This window comes from Neodiprion pinetum, chromosome 4, assembly GCF_021155775.2.
Source record: "Neodiprion pinetum isolate iyNeoPine1 chromosome 4, iyNeoPine1.2, whole genome shotgun sequence".
NCBI classification, from domain to species: Eukaryota; Metazoa; Arthropoda; class Insecta; order Hymenoptera; family Diprionidae; genus Neodiprion; species Neodiprion pinetum.
This window is the reverse complement of record NC_060235.2, coordinates 41,443,111-41,456,065: the sequence shown is the minus strand read 5'-3', so window position 1 is coordinate 41,456,065 and position 12,955 is coordinate 41,443,111. Positions and strand designations below refer to the sequence as shown.

Sequence of the window (12,955 nt, the reverse complement as noted above, 5' to 3'; positions counted from 1 at the left end):
GTTACGCTGCGCACATCGTCCCAGCAGACTTGGAGTACATGTTGGAGTGCAATTACGGTCGAAGGAAGGACGGAAAGAGTTGCGCCCTTATGCAAGGGACATCAGAGTCGGTACGGTGTGGCCGTGGTCATGCGCGAAGGTAGGAAGCCGGAGATTGGCCGGGTCTGGGAGTTTGCGCTCTGGTTGAAGGTGGGTATTGACTTTGTGCGATGGTAGCGCTCAGCACCGGGGGCAGTTTTGATCCCATGAAAATCGGCGTTACGTGGATGTGTGCATCGAGCCCTTGTACCTACAAGCGAAAATGCGACGGCGACACGCTCAGGCATAAGGAAAAACCTCATATTATACGAGGATGTAGGTATAACGGAACAGACTACGCGGAATCGTCCAACGGTGGTGGGATGGGAGGAAAAATGGAGTGGTGGAAGTCCCGCAACCCTCGAACCCCTGCAGAGGGTGTCTCGCAATTGATTTTCACGCCAGTAGCGAACTGATTTATTTCTCCACGGCAGCGTCGCTCACCATTCCCGTTTCTTTTTCTCATCGACTTTCTCGCTTTTTTTTCCTCTTCTTCTTCTTCTTCGTCTTCTTTTTACTTCTTATAACCTCTTTCTTTTTCACTGTCTCAGAGACACTCTGAATCACTGCGCAAACTCTGGTCCTATATTCGATCAATTCTTACAATTCTTGTTATATACAGCTCCGGTCTGGTATAGTTTTTTTGACTCTTGGATCTTGGTCTTGCTGGATACAACTACTCACACTGAGTCATTCCAACGCTATCCACTACCGTTCATGTAAATATCTCCGAATGCAAGATAAACGCATGGGTACCTAATGCGCTGCAGTTCCCAAGAAACCGCATGTGCATAGCTAGGCTGCGATGCCACGGCGAGAGAAACCGTTACAAAACCCTGATACACCATGCAACCGACTATCGGTGTTCGATGTAATTTTAGCGCAAACTCGGGTGTATTGACACAGTAATTTGAAAACCAGTTTCGAACACGCGCTCACTCGACCCTGACCTTCCACCATTTGTAACGAGCTCACTATAATACACTCGAGGTATATCAGCTCTCAACCGTCATCGTTACACCGTACAACCTATTATGTACCGATACTCATATCCAGACAAGATAGACAATTGACACTAGAAACGTTTAATCAACTCTCCAACAAAACCAAGACTTTGGTTACAAGGACATGTGCGATGTGGAAAAACGAGAACAAAAACAGGCCCAGTCGTCGTTCGGAAGTAACCGTTTGAAACCGCAATGAAACGAGTGGGTAGGTAGGTACCTACGCGTCAACGTGAAATCAGATGATTCGTAGGTATCACCTACATGTGAACGATTTTTGAAATTGATAGGATTGAATCATTGACGGCTAATCCGTGGACTGGTGACTAATCTCATGATCAGAGTAATTATCGAATGCATGATTATCCCGTTGGGGGTAACGGGTTGTGTCGGTCGACGACGAGTTTGCGGCCCAGCTCGGGGCGACGGTGCGGACAATAAGCAGCACGGCAATCCGCGGCACTGCGACGACGGTAGTAATTTAATTTCTCGGCGAGGCTGGTCTGGTGTTAAACGAAACTGAACCAGACGGGGTAGGCAGGGAGGCAGGGAGGGAGGTGTGCCCGTCTTCCTATCCGATCCCAACCCGGCAGTCTCTCCCCTCGCAGTTTCGAGGGAGATGGGATTGGTCCTTGATTGCCAGGGGTTGCTACCCGGAGACGGGAGGGTTGCCAAGCCAGATCGCGACCAATGATAGAACGCAGCTGGGAGAAGCTGGGATCCGGTCCCAAAACTGCACCCCTAAAAGCCTCGAAAAAGCTAATGCCTTCGGCCGACGATAGGAGATTTCGGAAGGGGTTTTCCCCCTCTCGCAGCCCTGGGAAAACGATTACAACCGGAGAAGGAAAGGGGGCGGCTGGAATTCTCGCCGGTTATTATTTCACCAGATTACCGCCGCGTCGCCGCCATGCATTCGGCCCTCCGGGCGATTTTCCGAAATTTTTAATGCCGCCACGCAAATAGCCACACTGTTTACCAACAGCACCGCCGGTCAGAGGTATCAATGTATTATTCCAAAGCGGGGGACTCGTGTCGCAATTACAATAACAGAAACGAAACGAAACTGAACGGTAATTAAGCCCGAATACCAGTTGTCCAATGGCGAGACTGGCTATCGCTGTGATGGGCCTTGAAAGTCTCAGAATCAATCCAAGGGTCCGTACATAGGTTCATCGCCACTTTTCCAAGTTGTTCGCGTAATCGGTTTGAAAAACAATTGCATGGGGGGGGGGGGGGGGGGAAGGAGAAGCCTTTCATTTTTTCGAATTCAACTTCCATGATTTACACGGCAAGTCACCAGTTGGAAACGAAACTTAAGACTCGTGACTTCCTTCTCTCGGCATTGTTTCACTTCATGGTCCCAAGTCCATTGCACCCATTCGACTTCGGATGATTCAGGCATTTTTCACACCTTCGGTGCGAAGCTACTGTAAAAGAAGGAAAGGTGAAGATCCCATCGGTTGGAAATGAAACGGCTGGCCATAGCGGCCGAGTTGTTTTTCCCCAGAATTAACGGAAATAAGAAATATAGCGAGAGACAATTGGATGGGCAGCAATCTGGGTAGGTAGACGAGATATATGCGCCCCGAAGGTTGAGTGAGATGGTTGCAGCATCAGCCACACGTGTGGTAGTTACGCTCACGTCCACGATGAAAGCGCAGGCGAGAAGCACCGAAGCTAGTTGGTCCGTCTGTGAAGAAAGCCTCGACACAGGAGGCGAGCGGCAGGTTCCGAGGTGGAACCGAACCACGCGAGCTATTAACTTGTAAATTGCTTTTCAACTGCACCAGCGAACTCGAATGGAACGCATAAATATGAGAAATAATTCGCCCCCAGGTAAGGATTCTGGTAGCTGACAAGCTAATCACTTTGTATCATTAAACATTCTATGCAGTACGCTGGGGCTGCGTATCTTCGAGGGCTCTGGAATTCTCGGCTCCGATGCACGCATCCAGCAACCTGCACCATCTGCGACTCGAATCCAAGCTGTAGAATACTGTGTTCTTTTCAAACGGCCGTGATTATTGACTGACGAAAAACAAAGCTGAAGCAGCAGATTTCAGTGCAGAGTACTTGGCGATATCCAAACTGGAGGATGTGTCAACTTCGGAACGACTGAATGGCCGGTATTCGTCAAAACGCGTGATATCCACACCAGCTCTTCGCGTGATGTAAGCTGAAAGGTAGGCGAATAAATTTCTAACGCGCATAAATTTACCTACCAAGGAGTTATCGTCCAAGTCCGAGTACCCACGGTACAAGGATTATAAGATAGTATAAAGATAGGTCGATCTGTTATGTACGGTGATCCGCATATAAGTGTCAAAGGATGTAAATCCGGTGCTCGTGAGTTGAATTTTGAAGAAATCGAAAAGACGGAGAGAGACGACCGTGAATGATTATACGATCTGTATTTGCATCTGGTACATTATTCAGGCGGCGTTATTTACTCCTTCGCAAGCACGAGCAGTTGGTTGAGTTTGAGCTGACTAGTACATTACACACATTACGTGGTCGTCCAAGCTCGTGGCGTTATTATATCAGTCGCCAAAGTTGCCGAAGGATCGTTGTATCAGGTATGTTATCAAACCACGTCTGCGCAGCATCGTGTAAGAAGAACCAGACAATGGGCCCCTTTTACTTCGATCAAACTTCAATCGGTGTTCGTAATTAACTATCAGCCTCGAGGACGCTGTGCAGTGGAGTCGTACTGGAAGTCGACGAAGACACTCGTTCTCTCCGTTCAGCTTGATCCGCGACGATCATCGACGATCACGCACACGGCCTTGACTCGTGACATCGAGCCTCGGAACGAACAGGTTCGATTAGATTCCGCGTGGCAGCTTCGTCGTCGATGCCGGTGTATTCGGAAGAGTTATACCTCGAGGAGGTGGAACAGTACCGAACACCCTGACCGGCTTAGGCCGGGGGCGAGAGGCGAGATTTATTCCGGATCGGGAGCGGCCGTCATCTTATTCCACAAAGCCTTTAACACCTCCGAAGTGGAAGTGGAAGTGGAAGGAAGGCGCGTCGGTCCCGTCGCGTCGCAAACAATGCAGTCTGAACCAGGCAGTAACTATCAATTTTCCGTATATATACCGAGATGCAAGGTAGATAACCTTGAGAACCCTCCCGGCTACCTGAGCCAAGATAAACATCTTAGGAGTTGTCGCGAAATATACTCGCGCCGTCCAGCATCTGCCGTTTAAAAATGACAAGACGCCGTGTCATCTCTGGGGCGCGGTCTCCGAGCCGATCTTTGACTCTCTCCTCCTCCTCCTTTTCTTTATCATCTTCTTCACTCCATGCCCTCTCTCTTTCTCTTCTCTGCGCCTACCTGACATCTCGGTGGTTCTTTACATGCTCGATACGCGTCTCTCTCTCTCTCTCTCTCTCCATGCACCCAGTCGAACGTACGTGCTTTCGGATTTAAATATTTCAAGCACGCTCTGTCGATCCGTGTTACAAATGTTAAAACCACTATTTATGCCCTCTCTTCTCACCTCAAAACATTTTCACTTATACAGGGAGGTATGCCTGGGTGTGTTTTACCCGTTTCATATGCAACACCCGCGACTCGCATGCACTCGCGTTCGCACCTGTGATTCCTTGGCAAATGAAGCTCGTTAATTCAAGGTGATTTCAATTTTCCGCAAATCTCAAGGAGCCACATAAACGTTTGAAATCGATCAAAGTACACGTCAGGTTCATTTTTCGACGTTAGAAAACAGATAACGGATTAGAAATTAAATTAATTTACAAATTAGTACACATCAATCTTTTTACAACAAGAGCAAGTTCGGTAACACACAGTAGGTAAAAGTGGTGAGAGCTGAGTGCTGGAGAAGAAAGAGTGGGCGCCATTTTGAGAAGCTGGTTGAAGGTGATGAGAGTTGATCATAGTTCTCAAAAACTCTCTGGATCGACGTATAGTACTGCAGTATTAATGCGGGATGGAATAAAGGAGAGAAAAGAATATTCGTGCGTGTAAGAGGAACCGGCGGGAGCTCAGTGCAAAAGGGTGTAAAAAAAGTGAAAATTTCCCAGCTGTTCATTCGGTATCTTGACCGGCATCAAAAATGGCGGCAATGGCCGGGTACGGCGCGGGGTTTCAACCCTTGCTATCTACCCCATCATCACACTGCACACGGGCATACGAATCGAGGATAGGTAGGTACCTACATGCGAAGGTGGAGGGTATGGTTGGGGAGCTTCAAGGCACGTATTGGAGGGTATGTATACCTGGTGTCCGCTTTGTTTTCCAGATCGCTATCAGGCTCTATTTTTCGGGGCGACACATCTGTGACCCGCCGTCCCGGCTCCCATGGTTGGTATAAAAATGATACATATTGTGCGAAAGGCACATGGACGTCGGTCCCTCCCTATTTCTCATGTCGCCGTTTCTCCATAACTCTCCTTTTCCACGTTGTGTGCAGCTATTGTTTGTCATCTCTGTTGCCAGTCGCGGTATTATTACATCGACAGAGGCACCGCTGCAGGAACTCGTGCGGTGCAGCTTTCGGACTGCACATGCATCCGGACATCGCGTCTACGTACATCTACCTACGTAGCTTGCTTAAACTCATACACGCAACGTCTCGTTTCAAGGGCCATTCAAACACTGGTACATACAACGATTTTAAGCTCATTTCACTATCGATTTATACCGAGACCCTTTCTCCTACTACAGTTCACCGACCACTCGGCGCGTGCACGATTCCTCGATGCAGCTCGTGGCTTGTGCTTAAATTGCTTCCTCGAGGGTTTCACATCATAGAGAATTTCCGGGTCTGCGGAATATTATCGGATCCGTCATTACGTGCAGGGTGTCAGCGACATCAGAGCATGGATTGAAAATGATCAAACCACTGTGTTACAAATCACGAACTGCCAAAGATTCCTCATCTTCTGTTCAGTGTTCTTTCGGAGACAGAGAGAATATCCATTTCATCCAGCGCATGGAACGCTTTCCAAATGGATGAACATCGTGCCTACATACGAGTACGAAAGCCAATCTAGTAAGCTAGACTTTTCCCCTGATTACATACTGTGGGTCTAGATCGATTTTCGCGTCACGATTACACGGAAGAGCATTTGAACGAGGATGCGCATCAATCATTGCTGTTGCAGTGACGCGTGCATGGATTACAGTTATGACGAGATTTGGAATGTTTGTACGAAGGCTTTGAAAGGGGGTGAAAATCACTGCTCGAGGTGGTAAATTTTTGATAAACCAATCCAGCCTGGCATCGAGAAGGAAGAGAAGAAGATATACACGCGAACCGATGTTGCGGGAGAGAGAGAGAGAAAAAGACCGGAAAAGAGAAAATTAACTCGGACAATGGCATCCCCGAAATGAGGGTGGTCGAAATTATAGGCTGCGTTGACGGAAGTTGCAGCACCCGCTATTTTAAATCGATATACATATTTCATCGATCCTCCGCAGTGCTCGTCTAAAATGGATGGGCCGATGGTCAATCTTCGCGTATTAGTCGAACCGCGTGTGAGCGGATGAGTGACGGGTGGGCGGGTCAGTTCGTCACCACCACGTCGAAATATTTGTGCTACATATTCGTTCCCCGTTCTCCAGTCAGCTGGCAAAGTGTGAGTTTCAGCCCTTGAAAACCGACGACTCGATAGATTGATATTCCCATCCAGGTAATCGATTGAGCGAGTTTCCATTCCCAGCTTACATAGCTTCGTGGAATCAAAAAAAAAAAAAAAGAAAGAACCGTTCTTGCGAAGACGTGATAATGTCGTTGAAGATCGGTCAAAGCATCTCTTATCCATTCAGACACTCGAAGGTGCAACGAACTCGCTTTACGCCACTATCACGAGTACATGTACCAAGGAATTTTTGCACAGTGATGAATTGCCAATGTTTTCTTATGAGACACTCGTGACCCGAGTGATTCTGAATAACTTTAAATTCAAGTTTACAGATGTACGAGCGAGAATTGATGGAAGAAGAATAAAAAAAAAACCAACAAGGTACACATTGCCGATATACAAGCTTGACTGATGGTTGCATAAACCGGTCGCGAATCGGTTCTTTACCCCTGTTACACGAAATGCATGTCATGTCCCATTCGTCTCTTCTTCGGTCGCGTTTATTAATCGCTTTTCAGACTTTACCAGTACAGTAGAAGTAGTCGTGAAATTACAACGAAGAAGGAACTCAGTTCACAGAAGGGGATACAGTTCGTGGATCACACCGTCAATGCAAACGTGAAGCCGGGCGCGTTTGCGGTAACGGTTGAATTCTGGTAACCACCTTTCAACAGCTACCAAAACTGTGATATCGACTTTCCCGATTGTGTTTTGAAGGAAGGAAGTGGGGGAGGATAAGAAGGAGGGTCGAACATCGCGTGGTGCAATTCTACCCGCTTTGGCGCAGCACCTATCGAGCGAATCGGGTTCTCTGTGCACAGTTAGCGAATTCCATTCGAATCCCCGCAAGTAAGTATACGTGCCGAACGTTATCCTGCACCGCTTAATAATATCTGCGGTTCGGAAGGTTCTCGTACAACCGAAAGCCAGTGTTTCAATTTACCCAAGTTTCCCAAAGCTCTGATCTTGGCGCGTGACTATCGATCCTTGAAGCTTTTACCGAACCTTTTGCTAACTTTTCCCTCAAATTTCCGACAAGAAACTCTTACCGACTAAGGATCTAGGCTTAGGTACTTACCAGGCGGCGTTTCGGCTTGATGAGTGGCCGGTTTTGTCCGTTCATCTTGTAGTAGAGACCGCAGGCATTGCACAGGTAGTGTCCCGTCCCGTCCCGTCGCCAAAGAGGAGTTGAGGTCGCCCCGCAGTTGACGCACTCGCGACCCTCTGGTCGAAACGACGCCGGAGAAAAGAAAAGATCTGGTTAATCGTCATGGGGGTCTTTCTTTTGTTTTATTTATTTATTACGTTTGTTTTTTCTTTTTTTTTTTATATCACCCGCCAGCATTCGCTGCCCGCAAACTTTCAAGAGAGGCCCAATCAAGTGTCCTCAACGATGATTATACGAAAGTGCTGAGAGCAGTGAATACAACCGCTTTGTACAAAACAAAATTCTTTTTTTTTTTTGCAAATTTTCCAACAAACTTCACTGTTTTGTACAAGAGCGGTGTTCTGACTTATCGGTGTATAATTGTTATATATACGTATATTATAATATTTGCGATAAAACGACAAAGTGTTCTACGGTATAAGCCTCAGTTATTTTATTGTTATTCTGTGTTTCTTCTCCCCTCTCTCTGACTACCTCCCTTATTTTATTTTTTTTTTTCTTCACTCTAGCTTACTTGTTTTATAATATTGTTAAAAAGCAGTCCCAGTAGCATGCAGACAGACATACCAAAAGCGATCACCAGAGCAAAGCGGCATCTTAGGCGTAGACAAATGGCGGGACAGGTGAGGTGCGTAGGTGGATCATTTGACGATTAGCGCAGGTACTCAAACACCGCGATTCAAATTTCGGAGTACATGGGTGTGATGTTTATTTATACAGGCGCTAGTAGTCGCAAGGTTACGTGACAAAATACCGTCATAACCCTGTGGGCGAATCAACGGACTCGTTCAAACTATACATGAGGTAAAGTGTGTGTGTGTGTATATATATATATATATGTATAAAAATTGTCAAGGTCTGGAACGGAAAGGAACTCGGGAAGGTTTTTTAAAGATGACAAAATTATCATCTTTTTTTATTTAAATTTTTAAATTTAAATAAAATTTTTAAATTTATCATCACGAATCTATCCATGTGTATTGAAAAAATAAAAAATAAACACGTTTCGTTTTTTTCACAAGTTTGGCTCAATTCCCTATCCAATCAAATTTATCTGCTAAACAATTCGATTCTAGCTATTTTCGAGTGTAGCTTGAAATATATCGAACGAATATACGCGCAAGAAAAATGGGTCTGAAAGCTCCTCCTATCGATATCTTGATTAATATTATACTCCGCGTTGTAGGTATATACCTACATATATTATACGGTTTTTTTTTTTTTTTTTTTAATTGTTTTTAACCCGCGCCGTAATATCGTTCTTATAATTTTGACCGAGTTATGTATTTCGGAGCGAGGTATTACGGAGGCGAGGCTGTTGTACAACGGAGGGGTATAAAGCATACTATCGATCGTTGATTCGAATAATTGAGTATACCTTCTTCGTTTATGAGATGGGCGGACAGTTGGAGGAACCCCTACAAGAGCCGCATTGATATATCGTACAACCTAGCTGCAGGGCGTTAAAATAGTAACGCGTGAAAAATAACAGTTATCCTACCAGTCATTAACAACTCGAATGCGTCAAAGTAATTCCCACAGCGGAAGAGAAAAAAAATATGAATAATAAGAGGAAGAAGAAGAAGAAGAAGAAGAAGAAGAAGAAGAAGAAGAAGTAACAGGTACGCGTGAACGACGTTATGGAATTCTCAAAACGCCCTGAGCTGCTCGCCGCTCCTGCCGTGTGTAATTTACACACTTCTGCACGGGTTCCTCGCCGTAATATGTATGTAATAATTCTCTCCTCGAGATGAGTATAATAAAATTGCAAAATATTTGCCACGCCGTTTTTTCCCCGCACTGACGACCGGCGAGTGAACCGAAATTGGCGTAACTTCCCGATCTTTGTATGAATTCTTCACTCACGAGGAACACCGAATGCTGTAAACCCCTTAAAATTAATATCAATTTTCCACTATACGCGTCTCAGTGTCTGGATTATGTGCACATCCTGTCCTTTATACAATCGATACTCGATTAGAAACAATTAATGCCGAGATTACGCGTTTTCATTTATAAATTCAATTTTTAACCCCCTATGATATATCGCCAAACGCTGAATACCTCGAAATCGATCTTGCTAAAAATCTAAATCTTCAATTTTACATCCTTTTCTCTGAGAAGTAGATTTTCAAACGGTAGGTATACATATATATATATATTCGAAGCGTGACAACCGTCGGGATTGTTAAATTTCTTTCTCACTTTATTTATTTATTTATTTTTTTTTTTTGTGTTCCCATTTTTTGACTTTTTTTTAATCTCTCGTTTTCCTTCTTTTTCAGCACTACCTCGATCTTTCTTAGATACGTGGCGCGGTCTTCAAGCAGTTACAATATACTTGTGTTGTAAGTCACTTAATTAGCGGTCTTCTACATGGCGTGAAGTCAATCCCATTGTTCCTAGAATTATACGATTTTTAACGCGTCAGGTATAATGCCAGCCTAGTTACAATATATATTATATATATATATATATATATATTTTATACCTATGTATTAGATGTATACGTGTAGGTATACATATACCTATAGAACAATTACCGCAATTGTGCGGTATCCGGCATTTTTAACGCGTTATTTTTTCTTCGTCTTGTAATCTTCCTATTATTCTTCTCTTCCTTAGTATCTCATTTTACTACACCGTACAATACACGCGCGTTTCACATTTTTTTCAATTACTACTTTTTTTTTTTTTTTTGTTTTTTTCCCTCTCTTAATACTTCCGGAAATCCGAGTAACTCAAAGAAAGTTAATACGAAACGAAGAAAAATCAAGATTCTACTAATTGTATACCTCAAATCTCATTTTTTGATTATAATTAACGGTTCGCAGATTCTTCGTAAGAAAATTTTATAATTATTATGTCGCGTAAAATTCTGTATTATTCGTGCATAAACGCGGCCGCGGAAAAAATTCGATTTCTAACGATGAAGAAAGTTTTGCGTTTCCACTAGAAGAACGAAAAAAGTAAAACAAAAACACATACAAATACGTATATAATTATACGGTTTGAAATTTGCGTTGTGAAAAAACTGTAGCAACACCACATCAAAAAAGTGCTTCATCGTGTCGTGCGCGTTCGTGGGTGCTACTCAAAAAACCAGTGAGCCAAAATACAAAGTCGTGTGCCCTCCATATAAATATATATATATATACATATACATATATATATATTAATATGTATGTAATAACAAAGATAATAAGAAATATAACGTAAGAGAATAAACGGAGAAAGAAATAATGTTTCTCTTGAAATAAATAAATAAATAAATAAATAATAATAATAATATAATCGTAATGATAACAGTATAATAATAAAATTGACGGTACGCTGGTGGGTGAGCTAAAAAATATCGTTTTTCTGACTATTTTTCGAAATGTATGTAATACATCGTAATGGGACTCAAAATTGAGAATATACGGAATAAATTGTGATAAAAAAAAAAAAAAAATCATTGACAGCAAGCGTTAAAAATCGACCGCCACCGAAAGCTTATGAAAATGGAAAACAATGAAAGTGAAGTAAAAAGAATCGATACAACACAGGAAAATAATAAAACCGATACCCAAAACTATTATGAGAAGGTGAAAAATGTTTGTCCTACAATGGTAGGAAGAGAGAAATAAAACCAAAAACTGACAAACACGATTATATCCAGGAACGAATTAGAGAAAAACCAATATGGCAGTATAAGTAAATCCCGAAAAGGCAGAAGAAACGAGTATTACGTATAGAAAATCGAAAGGAATAAACGAAAGAAAGAAGAAAAGAATGAAAGCCCATGATGATGGTAATAATATCAATAATAATAAAAATAATAATAAACAACGAAGAAGTAAAAAATAAAAAATCTCTGATAGAGTCCCGCTTACCGGCGGACGTTCTGGATTTGTTCCTTGGCTTTTGCTGCTGTTGCTGTTGCGACCCGGGTGAATTAGGCGTGTTCCCGTGCGAACCGAGAAGTTTAGCATCGGGACTAATTCCGGGTACGCCGGTAGTGGGATGATGACTCCCCGAGAATATAGTCGGCCCGTTGTGGGGATTGTGGGAGTGATGACCGGAGTACTGAAGGTGTTGATACATGTTGTAAGCAGCGGATGGATCGTACTGGGACGGTGCGGATGGATGATGGGATGTGGAATAGGAGTCCCGGGGTGAGGTAGCGCCCTGGTTTTGGTAATCCTGTTGCTGCTGCTGCTGTTGCTGCTGCTGCTGGTGGTTGACACCACCGGCCGCACCAGTCTGCTGCTGGTTAGCCTGATTGACAGACCCGGATGCAGATTGGTTATTACCTTCCCGCTGCTTCTGGACCTGCCCGGAGTTCCCCGATCCGTTGTGCTGGTGGGGTGGCGAGGAGGCGCCGTGGTGGTGACCCAGCATCACCGATGGCTTCACGTCGCAGGAACTTCCGGAAGTCGAGCCGAGGGCGTCCTGGTGGTGTATGAACGCCCCCATAACGGCGGCGTGGGCAACAGCCGCCTGGTACTCGCTGCTTCCGCCCCCGAGTCCGAGGGAGCTCGAGTTGTTGTTGTTGTTGTTGTTGCTGGTGTTGTTGTTGTTGTTGTTGTTGGAGCTCGAGGTCGTACTCGTCGTTATGCTGTCCGGCGTCGCGTCCTTCGGCGGTGTTGGCGGGAACGAGAAGAGGTGGTGACCGGAAGCCGCTCCGCCGTGACTCGTCAGGCTGCTCGACGTCGGCGGTAGCGACGAGCCCAACGGACTCTGGGGCTTGTCTTCGCCCGAACCCGACGTCGCTCCGGTCGACGCCGTCGTAGATGGAAAACCCCATGGTTTACTGTCCGCACTCGAACCCGACAACCAAGGGTGAAGTACCGAACTGTGGAAGTGCGGTCTGCACACTTGGCTACCACCTCCGTTCGTCACTCCGCCGCTCGACATTCTGCCTGCAATCAAACAAAATCTATTATACCTGGAATACACGATCATCAGCGAGGATGTCACCGTGTGGACATGGATTCGATGGGGTGGAATTATAATTCCGAAATTTTAAGGAAGGAAATCAAACTTTGACGAAACGTCAAATACTGTAATGTGGAACAACATTCATGTATTACGTTTATCCACCGATGCTTCC

At 44.7% G+C, this 12,955-nt stretch overlaps 1 protein-coding gene across 6 annotated transcripts in view; it reads right to left on the bottom strand.

Moving 5' to 3' along the window:
• Positions 1-12,955, bottom strand: part of LOC124216394 (GATA-binding factor C) — a 116,358-nt gene that overhangs the window by 29,047 nt on the left and 74,356 nt on the right. For 4 of the 6 annotated variants that reach the window (XM_069135523.1, XM_069135520.1, XM_069135521.1 and 1 more), the window contains exons 3-4: positions 11,736-12,764; positions 7,774-7,949 (exon numbers count right to left, since the gene is read on the bottom strand). In XM_069135523.1, the coding sequence (XP_068991624.1) occupies positions 7,774-7,949; positions 11,736-12,764 (1,205 nt within the window). Of the gene's footprint in view, positions 1-7,770; positions 7,950-11,735; positions 12,765-12,955 lie in introns of all 6 variants that reach the window. The other 2 variants (XM_069135524.1, XM_069135525.1) reach the window with 2 other exon arrangements.